This window comes from Rhincodon typus, chromosome 37 (genome assembly GCF_021869965.1).
Source record: "Rhincodon typus isolate 14 chromosome 37, sRhiTyp1.1, whole genome shotgun sequence".
Lineage (NCBI taxonomy): Eukaryota > Metazoa > Chordata > Chondrichthyes > Orectolobiformes > Rhincodontidae > Rhincodon > Rhincodon typus.
In genome coordinates, this window is record NC_063368.1 from 21,735,067 (window position 1) to 21,757,405 (window position 22,339).

The window sequence follows — 22,339 nt, forward strand, 5'->3', positions numbered from 1 at the left end:
TGGGTAAGGTGAGTAGGGTGCAGGGTGGGTAGGATGGGTAAGGTGAGCAGGGTGCAGGGTGGGTTGGGTGCCAAGGGGTGTAGGATGAGCGGGGTGCAGATAGGTAGGGTGACAGATAAGTGGGGTGCAGGGTGACAGATGAGTGGGGTTCAAGTGGGTAGGGTGATAGCTGAGTGGGGTTAGCTAGGGTGGATAGGGTGATGGGTAAGTGGGGTGCAGAGTGGGTAGAGTGACAGGTGAGTGGACGCAGAGTGGATAGGGTGAAGGGTGAGCAGTGTGCAGGGTGGATAGGATGGGTAAGGTGAGCAGGGTGTAGAGTGGGTAGGGTGGCAGGTGAATGGGGTGCAGAGTGGGTAAGGTGAGCAGGGATAGAAATAGTAGGATCTGCAGATGCTGGAGAATCTGAGATAACGAGGTGTAGAGCTGGATGAACACAGCAGGCCAAGCAGTGTCATAGGAGCAGGAAGGCTGACGTTTCGGGCCTAGACCCTTCATCAGAAAGCAGGGTGCAGGGTGTAGGGTGACAGGTAAGCGGGGTGGGAAGGGGACCAGGTAGATTCTTAGGTGGGCCCAGGATGACACAGGGTTGACTGGTATCCTGGGAGGTGGGGGACCGGTCCTGGGAGCAGAAAGGTGCATTGGTTCAGGCAGTGAGTGTAGGGTTTGTCAGGTCCCAAGCAGAGCCAGGTCTCTGGGAGGATAGGGGATATTTTTTCAGGTCTTGGGGAGTAGAGGGTCATTGTTGTGAGGTCTAGCAACTAGGGAGAGTTGTGGGAGGCAATGCCAGAGCGATGGTGCAGTAGAGTCGTTGGGACTCGAGAGGGGGATGGTGATGACCGATATTGGGTCAGGTGACAGCTGGATTTCCTTCCCAAGTGCAGGGCGTTTTATGTTGGACCAGATTGTGGGGTTGGGGGTGTGGTGTAGTTGAGAAGGTTAGTTGAATAGTTACTTGAGTTAAACTAAGTATTAAATAATCTAAGTGACTATTTATTAACTGCAACGAATCCTCCAATTGTAAATTTTTATAGGTTTACTTTCATAGGTTTCCAGAAAGAGGGAAATCCTCCATCAGAATTTTGAATTTCCCAGGTAATTCTTTCAGATTATCTCTGTGGGATTTTGTAGGGGCCTGACATGCAGCTACTATCTATACTGCAGAAATGACTATCTGGCCACTGGAAAATCCTGGTCTATGTTACAACTATATTGCAGCAGCCACGGCCATTATCAGCAGGATCCTGAAAGGCTTCTTCCTGTCTGATAATCCGAGTTCTGGGGCTGACATGGGGGCTTGTTCATGCGTGTACATGTGTGATTCTGTTCTTCCCTCCAGCTAATAGGGTCAAAAGCAGTTTTATCTCCCTTCATGAATTCCTGAACAGGAAAGTTATCGGGGTGAATCTGTCTACACCTACTAACACCTGTTACCCTCTCCCTGCATCCACCTATCACCATGCCACCTACCTCCCCACCCCCAGCACTACCCGTCCTCCCTGTATTTTTTCCCAGCTCCCCCCCCCCCTCCCCCCTCCACAGTCCTGAAGAAGGGTCCTGACTGGAAATGTCGGCTTTCCTGCTCCTTTGATGCTGCCTGACCTGTTGTGTTCCTCCAGCTCCACACTGTGTTGACACTAATTCTGCTCCTGTATCTTATGCTCTTTTGGTTTTCAAGTTGCTTAGAAACAAGATTGTCATGGTAGCAGCGAGCAAGTATTACCTGTTTAGCGAGTCTAAAGTTCAACTTTGAAGGATTTGCCAACCCTTTAAACTGCAATAGTGGAAACATTTGTTAATCTGTCCTTAAAATATTGTTGCAGTACATTGTATTATTTAAATTGCAATCGACACAATGTAAGACAATTATGTGTAATACATCGATATCCTTTTCACCGAAAGGTGTGGGTTTGAGGGCGTCATGCTGCTTTAAAATCAGGACTAACTGCTTTTTGCATTCCACAGGCTGACAACAATCTTATTCAAATGACTTGTTGTGAACGGAGACGGTTTCACACCTGATCCAATTGAAGGGCAGTGCCGGAAACAATACCTTTGGAAAAACAGGAAAAAAAGGTAAGGCGGTGTTTATCAAGAGCTGACTGCTCGAAGCCCTGACCTGGGGAAGTTGAAGTGGTGGTGCGGGCTCCCACTTGCTGCCGGCTTCAAGGTCCAGCCCCGGGCACATCCTCCAGCTATTACCCCACTCGAGCTCCCTGTGTGGGGCCTTGGTGAGAACACGGGCTCTCAGTGAAGAAGCTTTCTCTCATCAATTTGCAAACCTTGGAGTCGATTTAAATATTGGGGTCAAGAGGTGACGTGATAGGTTGGGTGTTGACATTAGATAGTGACTTTTTAAACAACTGTTTTAACTTTCCAGATTTGATGGTGTGTAGCATTGTGTTATTGGCTGGTCAGCAAAATGGAGTTTGCCAGTAGTCATATTTACATTGATAGTCCTGTCAAGACACGCCCGGTGCAGCAACCTGATTTTTACAGAAACCACCCAATGGGGACTTTAAGGAACACTGTTCTGAGTAAGTATTTGTAAGTAATCATGTTTTATTTTCAATGATCACATTCATTCACTGACCCCTGTTCCTGATTATTGATAGATAAAAAGCCATTGGCTCATGTCTATGACCCATTGGTAGACTGCAACCCAACATATGAAGGAAAGGAACCTGGCAGTGCCTCTGTCGTTGACTCTGTGGAAAGTGAAGGACCCATATATGACAATTTGAACCCAGCAATTGCTGTTGCCCCTGATGACAAGCTGAGCTTTAGCCCAGACATTGGACTCTGCGACCTGGCATCTAGTTCTGCTCCAAGTGACATCACAGCAGCAGAACCATTCTATGATGTGGCAGAAGGTTCAAGCAATTACTGTGGAGATGGGAGGAGTTCTGGCTCTCAAACTACCCAGCACCTGGCCAAGCCTCTACACCCCAGGCATCGCCTTGGTGACAATGCCCATGGTCAGTATTTTCAAAATAACTTGTAGAAATAATTATTTCTGTTCTTGGTACAGTTTTCCTAACCAGTGATCGTTGCCATTTCCTGAACATTTCTTTAGGTTTTTCTCTCTGTCTGCCTTTCATAGGACATGGATCCCTGGTCATTTCTCAAAGTTTCTGTAAAGCTTGGCCTTAAATGATGATTTATTTCTTGCAGCAAAGTTACTCCTCAACAAAATTACAATATTGCAGATGCTGGAGATTGAAATAAAGAGAAAATGCTGGAGAAACTCAGATATGGCAGCATTTGTAGAGAGAGAATAACATTGATATTTTGGGTCCAATATGATTGTTCTTTAGAATGGAAAAGTGGTGTAGAAGTGTGAAGGTGTTATCCTACAGAAAAAGTTGAGAAGGTGGGGAGAAGGTTAGAGGACAAGGGAGGTTAGAGGTCACATGTCACCAAGCAAAAGAAGTGATTGAAGTAAAGCTTAGGTCTAAATAATAGAATAGTATCTCTACTGAAAGCAAAACCAAAAGAAAGCCGGCACTGGGGTTTATTGGTTGGTGGGGGGCAAAAGAGGAGAATAGAATTAATTGTCTGAACTTGTGTACTCAGTGAGTCCTGAAGGCTGTAAAGGTCTGTTCCTCCAGCTTGGGTTGGCCTTCATTGGAATCCTGCATCAGGCCTAGAATTGAAGTGATAGCATCCAGACAAAATGGTTCATTGAAAATAGCAAGCAACTGGAAGACCATGAAATATAGGAGCAGAAGTAGATCATTAAACCCACTGAGTCTGCTCTGCCATTCAGTGAGATCTTGTGGCAAGGAATGACTGCTGTCCCCTGACATTCAATGGTCTTAATCCTCATGAAATTTCCTGCTATCAACATCCTGGGGTTACTATTAACCAGAAATTCAACTAGACTTGCCATGTAAACACAGTGGCTACAAGACTAGGTCAAAGACAAGGAATACTGCAGTGAGTAACTCACCTCCTGACTTTCCAAAGCATGTCCATCATCTATAAGGCACAAGTCAGGAGTGTGATGGAATACTCCCCAGTTGTCTGGATGAGTGCCGCTCCAACAACTTTGAAGAAGCTTGACACCATGCAGGACAAAGCAGCCCGCTTTATTGGCGACACATCCACTCCCTCCACCACTGTTACTCAGTAGCAGCAATGCTTACCATGTACAAGATGTGCTGCAGGAATTCGCTAAAGATCCTTAGACAGCACCTTCTAAACCCACAACCACTTCTGTCTAGAAGGACAAGGGCAGCAGATACATGGGTACACAACACTACCTGCAGTTTCCCTTCCATTTTGCGTAGGGGTAAGCAGATTCAGGCTCCTGAGTCCAGGACTTGTCTGTTTCTTTTTCTGTCCACTTTTTTTTCCCTCTCTTTATTCTTGTCTTTCATTGGTGGAAGGGTAAGTGTGGACCTGGCTGTATTGACATAGATGAGGTGGGCCCAGCGGTGAAGAGGTGGAGGCTGTAATGTTGATGGGTCTGGTGCTGGCGGCAGTGAGGCGAGGTGGACCCAGTGTCGAGAGATGGCACCTGGAACGTGGCAATTCCAGTGTTGGTGGGTCCAGAAAAAAGCGTTGGGTGGCATCAGCGTGAAGCCTTGTCCTGGAGCAGCGGTTATGGAACAAAGATGAATTCTCTTTCAGTTATTTTAAGTTATTCAAAATGACACCAGAGCGTGGCAACTGTGGAAGCTTATCACTGTATTTTCCCTTAAATTCAAGTGATAATAAATCATTCAATTCAGTTCAAATTTGAGCCACTCCCCATCCTGACTTCGAAATATATCGCCGTTCCTTTAGTGTCACAGGGTCAAAATCCTCGAACACTCTCCCTAATGGTATTGTAAGTCTATCTACAGCACATGGACTGCAGTGGTTCAAGAAGGCAGTTTACTACCACCTTCTCAAGGGCAACTAGAGATGGGCAATAAATGCTGGCCAGCTAGTGATACTCACGTCCCACAAGTTAATATCAAAAAGTTTCATGGATGATCTGATATTCCTGAACTCCACTTTTCTGACATTTCCCTTTAACCCTTGATTCGCTTACTGATTAAAAATCTTCCTGTCTCGGCTTTGAATATACTTAACAACCTGGCCTCTTCAGCCCTCTGGTAAAGAATTCCACAGATCCTCTACTCTCTGAGAGAAGAAATTTGTCTTCCTCACTGTCTAAAACAGGCAAGGTCAAAAACCCCGTGACACCAGGTTATAGTCCAACGGGTTTATTTGAAAATGCAAGCTTTTGGAGCTCAGCCCCTTCTTCAGGCGTAGTGTGAGAGAGAAGGTGTAAGCCACTGACTTTACAAACAGAAAGGTAACAATGCTAAAACTGGCAGCCTCTTCTTGAATCTTAAAGTCGTGTGATTGTTTTTTGACTTTGTCCACCTCAGTCCAACACTGACATGTCCACAACATAAAACAGGCAACTCCTTACTCTGAGGCTGTGCTGTCTGATCCTAGACGCTCCCAAAAGGGGATGTAACCTTGCTGCATCTACCCTGTTAAGTCCCCTAAGAATTTTGAATGTTTCAATACAATCACCTCTCATTTTTCTGAACTTCAATGAATACAGACCACTTCTCCTCATAAGAAAATTCCTCAATACCTGGGATCAGACTGGTGAACTTTTTTTTGGACAGCTTCTAATGCAAGTAAATCTTTCTTTGGATAAAGCAACCAAAACATATGAGCTTGATTCATAATTTCAATGTGCATCTTTCTGATTTCTAAACTCACTTTAGTCAAAAATGCAGAGGGCTGTAGAAAGATCAATATTTCAGTATGTTTAATAAAGTGTAGAATTTTTACAGGATGTATAAAAGCCCATTGGCCCATTGTGTCCCAGTCATCAAACATCTATCCATTCTAATCCCATTTTCCAGCACTCGGCCCATAGCCCTTTATGCTGTGGTGTTTGAAATGCTTATCTAAGTAGTTCTCAAATATCTTGAGGATTCATGCCTCTACCACCCTTTCAGACAGTGAGTCCAGATACCCACAACACTCAAGATTGAAAAAAACGTTCCTCAAATCCCTTCTAAACCTCCTACTCCTTACGTTAAAACTGTGCCCCTTATCATTGACCCCTCTACCAAGGGGAAAGATTTCTCCCTATCTACTATGTCTATCCACCTCAGCACTTTGTACACTTCAATCAGTGTCCCCCTCCACCTTCTCTACTGTAGTCCAAGCCTGTCTTATTTGTCTGTCTTAGCTGAATTGCTCCAATAATGGCAAAATCCTGGTGAATCTCCTCCACACTATCTCCAATGCAGTTCCTATAGTGTTGCAATCAGAACTACACACTGTATTCCAGCTAACCAGTGTAATCTAACTAATGTCTTGTATAGCTCCATCATAACCTCCTTGCTGTTGTGTTCAATGCCTTGACTAATAAAAACAGCTATCCTACATGCCTTCTTAACTACCTTATCTACCTGCCCTTTTGCTTTCAAGAGGCAAAGGTAAGGTGAAGGTTGACCGATTTCTGATTACCAATGGCTTAAAGTGGGTAATGTGGGTAAAAGGCATTTGAAGTGTTTAATCAGCCACAATTGTATTAAATGGCAGAACAGACTCTGGCTAAGTGACCTATCCCTGTTCTTATAACCATGAATGCGATGAAAATTGTTCAGTGTTCCAAGTATGGCCTTACTTATTTTACTGTAGTTTTAGCAAGATTTCCCTCCATGAAGCTGGGCTAACTCTGCTTGATCATATTATGTATTTCTAAATTATCTGCTAATACATCTTTTTATCAAACTCTAGCATTTTCTTTATATGAGATGTTATGTTAACTGGCCTGCAATAGCCCATTTCCTGTCACCCTCCCTTTTGAATAAAGATGTTATGTTTGATAGTTTTCCAATCCTCTGGGACTTTCCAGAACTAAAGGAATCAAAGCAATGTAATCTTCCAAGATTACTGTAATGCATCTACTGTCTCTGAAGCTACTTCCTTTAATATCCTAGGATGTAATCTGTGATGCCCAGAGCACCAGTTGGCCTTTAGTCCTATTAGTTTTCCTAAAAAAAAATCTCAAGTGAGAGTTATTGTATTTATGTTTCTTCCCTTTTTGACTGTTGGTTACTTAGTAATTTTGGTTTGACGTTAAAGTTCATAACCACAAAGACTGATGCAATTTATTTAACTGCTCGTCAATTACCTGGTTCCTCATTATTTTTTTCCCAGCCTTACTCTCTAAGGCGCCCATATTCACTTTGGCTTTTTTTGTTCCTTATATTTAAAAAACAAGTTCTAACTGTCCATTTTTGTATTACTGGCTAGTTTACCCTGAGGGTTTATTTTTTTCCCTCTGCTTGTGGACTGAGTGGAGGTGTAATGTAGAGTAGTTACCCATCTGCCTTTGGTCTCCTCAATGTAGCAATCGCAATATGAACAGTGGACTAGATTGAAATAAGTACAAGTAATTAGCTGCTTCACCTGAAAGAATATTGGGGCCTTGGTCACTGAGGAGGCAGGAGGTAAAAGGGCACGAGTTACTTCAGAGTTTGGGTGAAGATTTGTAGCTCGGGTGCTGGTTGTAGATGTTGGCGTGTTCACAGAGCTGGGAGGTTTGATAGCAGACGTTTTGTCCCCTTACTAGGTGACATCCTCAGTGCTGTGGAGCCTCCTGTGAAGTGCTGTTATCTTGTGCCGGTTTAAATTTATTTGGCCTGGTTTTTGCTTCTTCCGATAAGTGCTGGTTCTGGCTGTGCGTGGTAATGGTCAGTATATTGGGTCTAATTCAATGTGTTTGTTGATGGAGTCTGTGGATGAATGTCAAGCCTCCAAGAATTCCCTGGCTCTCCTCTGTTTGGCTTGCCCAATGATAGTAGTGTTGTCCCAGTTGAAAGTGTGGTTTTTCTCGTCTGTGTGTATTGAAACCAAGGACATCTGGTCGTGTCGTTTAGTTGCTAGTAAGGGGACGAAACGTCTGCTATCAAATCTCCCAACTTGGTGAATGCGCCAACGTCTACAAGAGTTATTTCTCCTATGTTCGCAATGGAAGGAGCTGTGGGAGGGGGAAATGAGTTGTTTTGAGTTATCGAGGACTGGATCAGCTCCTGGCAGGGGGAAACATTCCTATGGAAGTCTGACAGGGGAGGGGAAGGAAAGGTATGTTTGGTGGCAGAGGATGATCCATTCAATGTGGAGGCTGCTGGGATGGATATTGAGGACAAGGGAACCCTATCGCTATTCTGAGGCAGGAGAAGAGTTGAGCGCAAATGTGTGGGAATTGAGTAGGACACTGCCCAGGGGCCTGTCTAGCACAATTGGAGGCGATTCCTTGGTTGAGAGACAAAGAAGGCACATTGGAAGTACCATTTGAGAAGCTAGCATCAATAGAACAGATGAAATGGAGGAACTGGGATAAGAGAATGGAGTCCTTTTAAAGGGTTGAGAAGTGTTGTTGTGGTAGCAGTGGAAGCTGGTGGGTAGTAACCACATTATGTATATGGCTAGTTCAATTCACTTTCTAGTAAATGGTAACCTTCCGAATGTTGATCATGGATTTGGGTGGGGAACATGTTTTAGGCAGGCAGGAGGAGTTCAAGTAGCAAAATCCATGATTTGTACTACTCCATGGCTACTACCCCTCTATCCTATGCAAAATTGTGGGCCTCGTTTACGTCATACCTGCAGCTGCCTGAAATGGAGAAGAGGCAGATGCCTTGGTGAAGATGTGATGCCCAAGGCCCAAATACCATCCATTAGCTTTCTTGTGCATTGTGTGACTTTTGGTTGAAGTCTGGGCAGTAGAGTCCCAGGTGAAGGCCCAAGTCCAAAGGGACAGGATTCTCACCAAATAAAGCCAAATTTCACATTTACCTCTTCTTTACCAATATGTTCCACAGCCAACCAGCAATGTATGAGCGTGACTCAGCTTTTCAAGCTACTTGAAGCAGCAATGTATGGCGAATGAGTGAATAGGGCAGTCACTCCTGGCAAATCATTTCAATACTAGGCTGCCATACAAAGGGGATTAAACCACCATCTTTAGCGTGGAAGAGTTTTCGGTGAAAGTGTAGACTTGCAGTGTTAGGACTGAAGGTGCATTTTTACAAAATGACCAATTATAACTGAGTAAAGGACAAGTTTGGACTGAACCTGAAGAGACAGGTACTATAGGGGATTATAGGACAAACCAGATGGGTTGAATGTTCTTACAAAAACAAAGTTGCTGGAAAAGCTCAGCAGGTCTGGCAGCATCTGTGAAGGAGAAAACAGAGTTAACGTTTCGGGTCCGGTGATCCTTCCTCAGTGCTGATGGTGGCTGGGAAAACGTCAGTTTATATGCTGAGAATAGGCAGGTGGGTGGGGTAGGGAGTAAATGATAGGATAGAGCCCAAAGAGAGAGAAAGACAGTTGGACAGACAAAGGAGTTGCTAACAATCAGGCTGGGAGGGTGAATAGTTGTTAATGGGGACTGTTAGTGACTAACAACGGGATGTGTGATGGCAGGCTATGTGGTAACAAGGCCTGGTGTGTGGGGTGGGGGGCAGGGACATGGGAGAGGCCCTAAAATGATTTAACTCCATATTGAGTCCGGAGGGCTATAGGGTCCCCAAGCGGAAAATGAGGTGTTGTTCCTCCAGCTTGCTTTGGGCTTCACTGGAATACTGGAGCAAGCCAGAGACAGAGATGTTGGCCAGGGAGCAGGGTGGTGCATTGAAGTGGCAGGCAATGGGTAGTTCAGGGTCTTTTTAGTGAGCAGAATGTAGATGTTCTGCGAAGCGGTCGTCAAGTCTACGCTTCGTTTCCCTAATGTAGAGGAGACCACATTGTGAGCAGTGAATGCAGTAGACTAGATTCTGGGAAGTGCAGGTGAAGTGTTGTTTCACCTGAAAGGTATGTTTGGGCCCTTGGATACTGGGGAGGGAGGAGGTAAATGCGCAGGTGTCGCACCTTCGCCGGTTACAAGGGAAGGTGCCATAGGGCTGTGGGGAGGTGTTGGTGGTGAAGGAAGTATGGACTAGGGTGTCCCAGAGGGAACGGTCCCTGCGGAAGGCAGACAAGGGAGGAGAGGGGAATATGTGTCTGGTGGTGGCATCTTGCTGGAGGTGGCGGAAATGGTGTCTGATGATCTTCTGGATGTGGATGCTGGTGGGATGGTAGGTGAGGATAAGGGTAACCCTATCGCTGTTGCGGGAGGGAAGAGAAGGGGTGAGGGTGGAAGTGCGGGAGATAGGTCGGACCTGGTTGAGGGCCTTGTCGACAACGGAGCTGGGGAATCCTTGGTTGAGGAAGAAGGTGGACATTTCGGAGGCTCCCTTGTCAAAGTTGGCCTCATCTGAACATATGCGACGGAGACGGAAGAACTGAGAGAATGGGATGGAGTCTTTACAGGAAGTGGGGTGTGAGGATGTATAGTCCAGGTAGCTGTGGGAGTCGGTGGGTTTGTAATGGATATTAGTGGCCAGTCTATCCTCAGAAAAGGAAACAGAAATGTCGAGGAAGGGAAGGGAGGAGTCAGAGATAGACCTGGTGAAAGTGAGGTTTAGGGTGGAAATTGGAGGCGAAATTGATGAAGTTTTCCAATTCCAGACGAGAGAGGGAAGCAGCGCCGATGATATCATCAATGTATTGGAGAAAGAGTTGTGGGTGGGGGCCGGAATAGGACTGGAACAAGGAATGTTCCACGTACCCCATGAAGAGACAGGCATAACTAGGGCCCATATGGGTACCTATGGCAACCCTTCTTACCTGAAGAAAATGAGAGGAGTTGAAAGAGAAGTTGTTGAGGGTGAGGACAAACTCGGCCAAGTGGAGGAGGGTGGTGGTGGGTGGGGATGGTTCAGGTCTTTGCTCCAGAAAGAGGCTGAGAGCCCTAAGACCCTCCTGGTGGGGAATGGATGTGTAAAGGGATTGCACATCCATGGTAGAGAGGAGGTGGCTGGAGCCGGTAAACTGGAAGCTTTGAAACCAGCATAAGGCATCAGATGAATCATGGATGTATTAGGGTAGGGATTGGACCGGGGGAGAAGACTGAGTCAAGGTAGGAAGAGATGAGTTGTGGATTTTTGGCAGGAGGTAGAAACGAGCTGTGCGGGATTGGGGGACTATTAGCTTGGAAGCAGAGGCGGGGGAGATCACCAGATCAAATGAGATCCGTAACTGTAGTGGATACAATGGCCTGATGTGCCATGGTGGGGTCATGGTCCAGGGGAAGGTAGGAGGAGGTATCTGAGATTTGGCGCTCAGCCTCTGCAAGGTAGAGGTCAGTACGCCAGACTACAACAGCACCACCCTTGTTGGCAGGCTTGATAACAAAGTCAGGGTTAGATGCTTATTTATTTCTTTATTTGCTTATTCCTTATTTGCCCATGAGACATTTTGGGCGGAATGATTGTTGTTTATTTGGTGTATATAATATTTATCTTTGTGTCTATTGTGTTTTTGCTCAATTGCAGGCACACCCCCTCCACTTCCACCTCGACCAAGGAATTTGAAAAAAGTGCCTGATTATGTGCAACTGCTGGATTTGCCTCCCACTAAAGGGCCTGGACACTGGACATTGCCAGTTTCCCGCTCTCTGCCCCCTCCTTTGCCGGATAGAAGTAAGTGAATTTGTTGCGCGTGGGATTTTGAGGCTGAGAATAATAGCAACATTTTTCCAAGTACTGGGAAGGTATGAAACTGAATCAAACAAATAAACAGTCTGGCATTATTGCAAATTGTGGAAACTTTACAAACTAGCAATGTCGTAACCTGTTTTTGTCCCAAGCAGAAGGAACGATTTTTGGTAAGTTGTATGTGTGACATGTGCAGAAATTCATCACCCACTTTCGGTGTCTTGGGGAGGTTATGGGGAAAGTGTAGGGGCTGAGTCTTTTCTTCATGTGGCCTCAATAGTATCAGGTTTCCAAACACATGGAATTTATCAATTCGAAATTGTCAATGGGAATCAGTTGGATGATGCAATTCACAAGTTGGTCCCGTTTAGCTCCTTTGAATTGACCATGACAAGGGATCGGGTTGTCATCCTGTTTAAAGGTGAATTGATCTGCATGAGCTGGCTTGGATTCCTGTAAAACAGAAGTTGCTGGAAAAGCTCAGCAGGTCTGGCAGCAGCTGAGAAAAAATCAGAGTTAAAGTAAAGGAAGGGTCACTGGACCTGAAATGTTAACTCTGATTTTTTTTCTTCACAGATGCTGCCAGGCCTGCTGAGATTTTCCGGCAACTTCTGCTTTTGTTCCTGATTTACAGCATCCGCAGTTCTTTCGATTTTTATTTGGATTCCTGTAAACATGGGCCATGCTGAACTAGCTTTAGTTCTTTGAAGAAATGCAGTAAATTTGCCTTATATGGGTTTTTAATGATGTACTACGTTAAAGACTTAAAATGGAAAAACTAAAAGCAAGGGTGGGCATGTGGACGGGGAGATCGTTGAACGATAAAGCGTTAGATTAAAGTGATGGAATTTTCACTGTTGCTTCTCTGTGGGATTATCAGTGGCAATGCTATTTGTTGGGACATTATGAATAACAGCAGACTGAAGATATATAGTCACAAAATGTTGCAGTTTGGCTCATCATGCCACAGTGATTTCTTTAAAATAGTGATCTAATTAGTCCCACTTTCCTGTTATTTCCTCATAGACGTGCAGGGTTTTCCTTCAAGTATTTATCCCATTATCTTTTGCATGTAATAATTTGAATATCCCTTTATTGGGTGTAAATTTCAGATCACAACAGCTTGCTACATTATTTGGGGAAAAAAATGCTTTTTCCAGTGAAGGCCTCCAGTCAGAGTGCATTTTCTGCTTCCCCTTCCTCCTGTATTTCATGTGATAATTGAGTGCTTTTTCATCACTGAGCTGGTACAGGCATCACTAAGCTGTTTCCTTGTTTGAAATGAAAGTCCTAGGGCCCGTACTATCTAACCATGGTACAATCCCCATATTCTGGTCCAACCTGCCAATATCTGAAAGAACACTTCACTGGTTCGCTGATATGCTAAGATTTTACAAGATGCTAAAATTTACAAAAATGATTTGGAGATGAAGGACTTGCCATATAAGGAGCAGTTGAGGACTCTGAGTTTGAACTCAATGGAGATTAGAAGGATGAGGGAGGGTCTGATTGAAACTTACAGAATACTGAGAAGTGTGGATGGAATGGATGTGGAGATGATGTTTCCACTCGTAAGAGAGATGAAGATCCAAGGGCACAGCCTCAGAGTGAGGGGTGACCCGCTAAAACTGATGTGAGGAGGAATCTCTTAGCTAGAGAGTGGTGTATCTGTGGAACTGATTAGCACAGAAGGCTGTGGAGGCCAAGTCACTCTGTCAAATCGACAGAGATAGATATGTTCCTGGGGCCTTTGAAGCAGTTCTGAGGAATAGAGTTCTGAGAAAGGGCCACTGGACCCGAAACGTTAACTCTGATTTTTTTTCTTCACTGATGCTGCCAGACCTACTGAGGTTTTCCAGCAACTTTGTTTTTGTTCCTGATTTACAGCATCCGCAGTTCTTTCGGTTTTTGTAGATATGTCCTTGATTGCTAATGTGATCGAAAGTTACATGGCTGAGGCAGGAGAATGGGGTTGACGAACACATCAGCTGTGATCGAATGGCAGAGCAGACTCATGAGCCAAATGGTCTAATTCTCCTCCTTTGCTTCACGGTCTTGTTTTGCTGATTGCTTCAGGTTTGGTTCAGAGTCTAGGTCCCATTAAGTGACAGGGTTACTTGCGCAAATAATGTTTTGACTGGATTGTGTTTATTTATATATATGGCCTATTGAGTGGTACTCACTTGTGCAAATTTCCTATTGCAACTTCAGTCATCAAAATACACTGTTTCAGGATCATTGTCCATTATTTTACTTGTTTCTCCAGAGTGTGATTCTATCCACTGATTCCAGGTTCAGTATTTTGGTGCCTCATGCTGAAACGTCTTTACTGGGCTGCAGAAACATTGACGTCTTGTTTTCCTTTCTTTATTAGCCTTCGTGAAACCAGAAAAGGAAGAATTGAAGGGAAATATCAATGTGGTATTAGTGAACCTGGGAAAGCTGGTGGACATCAAGAACGGTAAACATTAAAATTCATTTTAAGATTCACTGATCCTATAATCGTGGTAGCACATGATTTATTACACAGTGCATATACAGTGCAAGCTCCATTGTACAGTATTATTATTCTGAAAAGTAAAGTCACCACAGGGTCATAGTAATACATTCTCATTAGAGAGAGATGGCTGGGGGTGATTTTAACCTGAGGGTCAGTACGTCTCAGTCAAAGGGGCAAAGTTGAGAAGGTGATGTGGTGAAGGTAACTGAACCTGCACTTTGCGTCACAAACCAGCTGTCACTAATTGGTGGCCTGATAGTAGATACTGAAATAGTAATACAGAGACCCAGGCTAATGATCCAGGTACATGGGTTCAATACCTACCACAGGAATTCCTTCCCTACGAGCATTGTGGACCAACCCACAGCAGGTGGACTGCAGCGGTTCAAGAAGGCAGCTCACCACCACCTTCTCAAGGACAACTAGGGACGGGCAATAAACGCTGGGCCCAGCCAGTGACACCCACGTTCCACAAATATGAATTGAAAAATAGCAGCTAGTGGGGTTTCAATTTCATTTAGAATTTAATATATATCAAGTCTCAGTGATGGGAATCATGATACAATTACTGCAAAAATCCATCTGGTAAACTCACAATCTGTTGTTCTTAATGGGTTGGGCCTAGTGGTGTTAACTTAGACTATTAATTCAGACAAAACAGTGTGGAGCTGGAGGAACACAGCAGGACAGGCAGCATCAGGACTGGGGAGGGGGAACGGAGGTGGGAAATAAATAGAGAGAGGAGAGGAGGGGTGGGGCTGGGGGAAGGATGGTGATAGGTGGATGCAGGTAGGCGATAGTAGGGATTGGCCAGTGGGATGGGTGGGTTGGATAAGTGGGAAAGAAAATGGTTAAGTTGTGTCAGATCAAGGAGGTGGGCATGAGAGGGAGGGTTGGACATGAGGCTAGCGGTGAGGAGATTTTGAAACTGATGAATTCTGTGTTGAGACCATTGAGTTGTAGGCTCCCGAATATGAGGTGTTGTTCCTCCAGTTTGCGTGTGGCTTCATTATGAGACTGGAGGAAGCCCAGAATGGATGTGACACCGTGGGAGTGGGAGTGGGAGTGGGAGGTGGTGTTAAAATGGTTGGCAACTGGAAGGTGGTGTTGACTGTAGTGTACAGAGTGCGTAAGCTCTGCGAATTGGTCATTGAGTTTGCTCTTGGCCTCACCGATGCAGAGGAGACCACATTGGGAGCAACGGATATCGTAGACCAGGTTGGTGGATGTACAGGCGAATCCACAAACCTGACTGCCCTGGTTGATCCATTGTCTCTGCCTGCTCCTGCCCCATGAACTCATCTCTGCTTACCTCGAACTCCCCACCTATATTCAGACACTAGCCATGCCCTCTGCCTCCTCCAATACTTTCAATTCCCTGGCTCCTAAATCTCATCTTCACTATGGACATCCAATCCCCGTACACTTGTATCCCCCACGCAGATGGCGTAAAAGCCCTCTGCTTCTTCCTCCCCCACAGGCCCAACCAGTCTCCTTCCATGACCCCCTTATTCACCTAATGGAACTTGTCCTTACTCTCAACAGCTTTTCCTTTAACTCCTCCCACTTCCTGCAAACTAATGGGGTGAGTATGGGCACCTGTATGAGTCCGAGCTATGCCTGCCTCTTCGTAGAATACTTGGAACAGTCCCTCTTCCACTGTTACACTGGCACCATCCGTCACCTCTTCCTCTGCCTGTGAGGAGCTTGAACAGGTCAACAACTTTACCAACACCTTTTACCCCAACCTCAAATTCACCTGGACCATCTTCTATACCTCCCTCCACTTCCTGGACCTCTCCGTCTCCATCTCTGGTAACCGGCTCAACATCGACATCTATTTCAAACCTACCGACTCCCATAGCTACCTGGACTACACCTCCTGTTACCCATCCTCCTGCAAGATTGCGATCCCTTACCCCCAATTCCTCCACCTCCACCACATCTGCTCCCAAGATGGAGTGTTACACTCCTGGATATCCCAGATTCCCTCCTACTTCAAGGACTGCAACTTCTCACCCACCTCCGTTGATCCACAGTGCCCTCAACCACGTCTCATGCATTTCCTGCACTTCTGCCTTCAAAACCGCTCACCCCAACAAAAATAAGGACAGAGTCCCCCTGCTCCTCGCATACCACCACACCAACCTCCGCATCCAGCACAACATCCTGTGCCACTTCTGCTACCTACAAACCAACCTCACCACCCAAGAGACATTTCCCTCCCCATCCCTATCTGCCTTTCGTAGGGACTGTTCACTCTGCGACCCCCTCGTCCGCTCCACAATCCCCACCAGCCCCACCACACCCGGCACCTTTCCCTGCAACCACAGGAAGTGCTACACCTGCCCCTACGCTTCCCCTCTCACCTCCATCCAAGGCCCAAGACAAAATGTACAAACACCTGTACATTCTCCATCCTGGTCTACTGTATCCATTTTTCCTGATGTGGCCTCCTCTACATCGGCAAGATCAAGCGCAGACTCAGTGACCGATTCGTAGAGCATTTGCGCTCTGTACGCTATAATCAACAGTGCCTTCCAATTGCCAATCATTTTAACTCTCCCTCCCACTCCCTGGATGACATGTCCATACTGGGCCTCCTCCATGGTCACAATGACGCCACTCGCAAACGGGAGGAACAACATCTCATCACCTACAGATCGATGGTGAATTATGTGTTAAGACCAGTTTCAAAATCTCCTCATCCCATGTCCAACCATTCCTCATCCCTGCCTCCTTGAGCTGACACAACCTGTCCTTCATCTTTCCTACTTTTCCACTCTACCCTTTCAGTGACCGATCCCCGCCACCCGCTACCTGCATCCACCTATTACCATCTCACCTACCTTCCCCCGCCCGTCCTTGCTTCATTTATTTCCAAGCTCCCTTCCCCATCCCCAGTCCTGATGAAGGTGTAAATCTGAAATGTCGACTTTCCTGCTCCTCTGATGCTGCCTGACCTGCTGTGTTCCTCCAGCTCCACACTGTATTGACTCTGACTCCAGCATTTGCAGTTCTCGTTATCTCCTATTAATTCAGACACCACAGGTAACATTCTGGTAACCAGGGTTCAAATCCTGCAATGGCAGATGATGGGATTTGAATTCAGTAAAAATTTGGAATTGGAGTCTAACAATGACTATGAAAACATTGAATGTTGGGGAATACCCAGCTGGTTCACAGATGTCTTTTCAGGAAGGAAACTGGCGTTCTTATCATTCTCAATGTGCCTCCTTACCCACAGCAATGTGGTTGACTCCAGTGTGTTCCCCTCTGGGCAATTAGATCTGCACAACAATTTTTGCCCTGACCAGTGACAGCTACATCCCATGAAAGTTTAAAGAACAATAAAGCCATCATAGGCTGACCTCTGGAATTACACTTGGATGGAAAAAATTAAGTTGTATCTACGTATTCGAGACTTCACTATATTAAAAAATACATTTCCATTCAATATGGTTGAATAACTTCAAGTACTCAATCCTCTGAAGAAACAAGCATTTATATTCCTAATTCCACTAACAGTCTTGTTGAGCTGTTACTCAAACTGTGAACTTGGAAGTCCATTCAATTATAATGATAGATTGTAGAAAGGGGCCAAGTATTAATAATGTTATGATATCACTTAGTGTTACATTAAGAACAGCTATTAAAAGTGTCAAACAGGGTCTGGGTTTTCCTGCTACTTTGGAAGGTCCCTGGAGTCTCCACTACTGTGAAGACCCAGGCTTTGATGATGACAGTCCTCCATTGTGAGGCTGTCTCCTGCAATGTATCATTCACATCTTAACCTTTGAGCTGTTATAGAAACTTTGCTTTAAAAATAAATGGGTATTTGCAGTCTAAGATTGGTGTGAAACACAATCTTTCCTTATTTCTTGTTCACTGTAATGATTGAGTATTTAATGTTTTGGTTTGCAGTGAAGCCACAGAAGCCTGCTCCAGTATACTGTCAGAACTGTTCAGCAGCTATGTCCACTCTCAGTAAAGTAGAGAATTTGCATGCTGTGGTGAGTAAGAGAGTTCAGTGCTTGGACCCCAACTATTCATAACGTATATTGGTGATTTAAATTAGGGAAATAAGTGTAATATCTTTAAGTTTTCAGATGACACAAAGTAGGATGGGAGGTGAACTATGAGGAAAATGCAGAGATGGTTCAGTATGATTTAGGCAAGTTGAGTGAGTGGGTAAATGCACGCATATGCAGTATAATGTGGATAATCGTGAGGTTATTTGCTTTCTAGCAAAAACAGGAAGGCAAGTTAATTTCTGCAAGGAGGAAGCAAGTACAAAGTAGTTTGGGAATGAGTGGAGCTGTTATTTGAGCAGTGTGGCCTGTGTTGATGAAGTTAGGCCTGAGTTATCCAACTCCCAAATTGGTAACATTTATGATATACTCAATTCCTATTCTATCATGAGTTTGTGTAAAACGTTGGGAAAAGGAGAGGTGCATCCAGACCTTATACAGCAGTCGCTGAAAGTTAGCATGCAGGGACAGCATGACAAAAGCAAAATGGAATGTCGGCCTTCATAGTGAGAGAATGTCTTGCTGCAATTGTACAGGGTCTGGTGAGATGACACCTGGAATACTGTATGCAGCTTTAGTCTCCTTATCTGAGGAGGAAGTGCAACAAAGATTTACCAGACTGATTCAAGACCACAATATATCGGAACAAAATTAGACCATTTGGCCTATCGAGTCTGCTCTGCCATTTAGTCATTGCTGAAATGTTTCCAAACTGCATTCTCCTGCCTTCGCCCTGTAACCCTTGATCCCTTCCTCTTTTAAATACATTCAATGACTTGGCGGCTATGGTCCTCTGCAGCAATGAGCTCCACAGATTCACCACCCTTTGGCTGAAGAAATTCCTCATCTCAGATCTAAAGGGCTGTCCCTTCACCCTGAGGCTGTGCCGTCAGGTGGTAGTCTCTCCTACTAGTGGAAACATCTTCTCCATGTCTACTCTATCCAGGCCTTTCAGTATTCTGTAAGTCTTAATGAGATCCCTCCCTTTGTCCTTATAATTTCCAAATACAGAACCAGAGGCCTCAACTGCTCCTCATATGACATTCCTGGGATGGCAGGACTGACATATGAAGAGGGATTGAATAAGTTAGGATAATGTTTACTGGAGTCTAGAAGAATGAGGGGAATCTTGTAGAAACACATAAAATTCTAACTCGACTAGACAGGGGAAATGCAAGAAGGATGTTCCTGATGACCAGGGAGTCCAGAACCAGGGGTCATGGTTTAAGGACTGTGATGAGGAGAAATGTTTCACTCAGAGAGTGAAGGGCTAACGGGTTTAAAGCGTTTGGGGTGAAAGCAGGAACAGGGTACTGAATTAGATGATCAGCTGTAATCAAATTGAATAATGAAGCAAGCTCAAAGAATCAGGTGACTACTTCTCCTATTTTCTGTGTTTCTATGTCTGATCATCCTACAGTTAGACTGCACCTACCCTCAAGTCATTAGCATCAGTCGCCATTTTAAAAGGTCTGGAAAAACCAGAGCAGTTAACATTGGTTAATTTATTAGGATTGCATTCACCTTCTCAAATGTTGCTTTGTATTCTGCTGATCAGATCACTTTTGTTGTTACCTTCATAAATTGGTTAAGGTGTTGCTGTTATGCAGAAGTTTCCACCAGCACACTCCTACAAGCCTCATGACTTACTGTTTTAGTTTTAGGAACGTGGAATTCTATTAAAGCTTTTATTTTCACTTGTCTGTATCTCCCCATATATCTGAGGCAATTTCCCCTTGCTGTTGTGAATTTGCTTTTGGCTAAGTTTATTACTCAGCCAGCTAAATGTAATTGCTTGGACAGGTTTCAGATTGTCTTACGTATTTTTCCCATGTGTCACTGTATATTGCAACATTGTCCAAATCAACTACACAGTTATGTGCTCGACCTACAGCTTAATTCATCACAGTTTGGAATGTAGCCGAGGCATTTTTTAAGCCAAACAGCTTCACTTGACATTTGTCGCATTGAATGAATTACACCAAAGTGGATATTTCTTTAATCCTGCATGTTAATGGCACCCCTTCATTAATCTTAGCAAGAAGTGGGGTGCTGCCAATCCTATCGATACAACTGTAGAATTGGATACAACCATTTTTTTTGGTGGATGCATTTACTCTTCTCTAGTTTGTACAGAGTGTGGTTGATTGGCTGACTCGATGAGTAAGGTAACCACACGGATGGGTGATTGGTATTCTAGGTGCTTAGTAGTTTGGGAATGAGTGGGACCAATATTGATGAAGATGGGCTTGAGTTGTCCAAATTCTAAATTATTAACGGTTGCAATATGTTCCGATTCCTGTCCCATTGTGGGTTTGTATAAGATATTGTTCAAGCTGCAATTTGGGACTTTTGGCCATTTCAAACAATCAATTCAAAAGCCATATTAATGCTAAGATTTTCCAAGGTAGAAATGTCATGGGAAATTGTAGTTATAGGGAGAAACTTGAATTGCATACATTATGATCTCAGCTGATGTTATTACTGGACAATTCAGATCTCAGACTGAAATCAGCATTGAAAGATTGGAGTTTGGGTTTTAAATATGTGGTCTTTCACTGAAACACAAATAAGTAATGCTGCAGGTTTGGTTTTAACAATATATAGCAGCTTATTGTTGGAAAAGTGAAGATAAGTTATAACATACCAAGCTACTTACTTAGAACACGCAAGTTTAAAGATTTAGAGCATTTGGTAAAAGACAATCCCATTAAACCCAACACCACTCCTTTACAGCACTGCAACTAGAGAGAATTCCCTTTTCATCCCCTCTTATGCATACTGTAACTTTGGCATCAATTCCCCAGCTTGAAAATCTGATAATCACTTCATGGAGTCTTCATAGAACTGAGCTTAGATTTTCTCAGCTTCACCAAGCACCTTCAGGTTTGCAACCAAACACTTCTGGTCCTGAAATTTTGAGCAAAATTGCTTCCAGTGAGGTACCCTATTTCTTAATAGTCATAAACTACCTTCCATTCTCAGAGCAACTGTTTTCCACATCCAGCTTTGCCAAAGACCTCTGCAAATTGCCAAACTGAAATCCAAAAAACTTTACTCAATCTGGGGTTGGCAGGGGTTCCCTAAATCCCAAAAAATTACAGAATCTTCTGTCTGGATGCCTAATTCACTACTGTTTACTTTGTTTGCTTATAAAAACCTACCAATATAAACAAATTCCCATTAGCACCCACCCACCTCAGAACGATCTCTCTCTGACTGTTTAAAAGAAAAATATATCACCGTGGCTGTAGATATACCTGCACGTTGATCATTAAACCTCTTCATAGACACACAGCTTAAATCCAAACTCCACAATAAATGACATTAAAATATAGTTGCATCACACTGCAAGCAGAAAAGTATTGAGGAGACTTCATAAAAGTTTTCAAAATTATGAATTATTTTCATAGGTGTGAAGAAGAAAAAATATCTTTACTGAAAAGATAATCAGTGCTGAGGAGTTTAAGGCTGATGTGGAATGGGGATCAATTTACCCGCATCTGTTCCATGTTTCCTATTGTTTTTATTGAGAGTAAGCTTTTCATCTGACATGCAGTTTACCTAGTCTTTTAAGAGACAGAATTCCATTCCACTTTATTGTAAAAATCTTCCCTGTTTTTACTCCTGAATAGATTGACTAATTTAACATAATTAACTTTATGTTGATCATTATTGCAGAATTGTTTTCCTCCTTATTAAATCCTCTTTACAGTATTTTCAACATCTTTATTAAATCATCCCTGCATATGCTGTTTTTTTGGAGTAATCATTTTTCAGTGGTTTATTGCAATGAATGACTTTTATCGTCATGTGTATTTTATAGCAAGAATACCATAAATACAGTGAAAAGCTTTCATTTGTCACCATGATTTGGCACCATTTAGAATGACTTAAGAATAAGGATAAAAAAGATGTAGCCTAAAGAGTCCATCAGTCCTGAGCCAGTGCATCATTGACATCTACATTGCCATCCCTTCTCCACCGCTTCGCTGCTGTCAGACCCAACCAATGTTGAAGTCTCCGATCCTTGGGTGCCATCTTTCACTGCTGGGCCGAGACTCCTCTGCCACCACCCCACCTGCACCGGACCACCAACATAAGAGTTGCATTTCTTGCTGCTGGGCCCACTTCATCAATGTTACTGTGAATGTGGAATGTTTAGGCATAGTTTTGGCTAAGGTAATTTAATTTCTCTTTGAAAAATTACACGGGTAATGCTGAGAATGAAGTAGGACTGT

At 44.1% G+C, this 22,339-nt stretch overlaps 2 protein-coding genes across 2 annotated transcripts in view; both read left to right on the forward strand.

Annotated features, from left to right (window-relative positions):
• The window catches only part of LOC109923235 (glycogen [starch] synthase, muscle-like), a 64,015-nt gene extending 61,625 nt beyond the window's left edge, over nucleotides 1-2,390 (forward strand). The window contains exons 19-20 of the mRNA XM_048617600.1: nucleotides 1,963-2,073; nucleotides 2,378-2,390. The gene's annotated coding sequence lies outside the window, so the exon portion shown is untranslated. The remainder of the gene's footprint in view (nucleotides 1-1,962; nucleotides 2,074-2,377) is intronic.
• The window catches only part of LOC109924453 (circularly permutated Ras protein 1-like), a gene marked incomplete at its 3' end in the record, with an annotated part of 79,396 nt that continues 59,142 nt past the window's right edge, over nucleotides 2,086-22,339 (forward strand). The window contains exons 1-5 of the mRNA XM_048617390.1: nucleotides 2,086-2,534; nucleotides 2,613-2,975; nucleotides 11,406-11,552; nucleotides 13,942-14,028; nucleotides 17,992-18,080. Coding sequence (XP_048473347.1) covers nucleotides 2,420-2,534; nucleotides 2,613-2,975; nucleotides 11,406-11,552; nucleotides 13,942-14,028; nucleotides 17,992-18,080 — 801 coding nt within the window. The remainder of the gene's footprint in view (nucleotides 2,535-2,612; nucleotides 2,976-11,405; nucleotides 11,553-13,941; nucleotides 14,029-17,991; nucleotides 18,081-22,339) is intronic.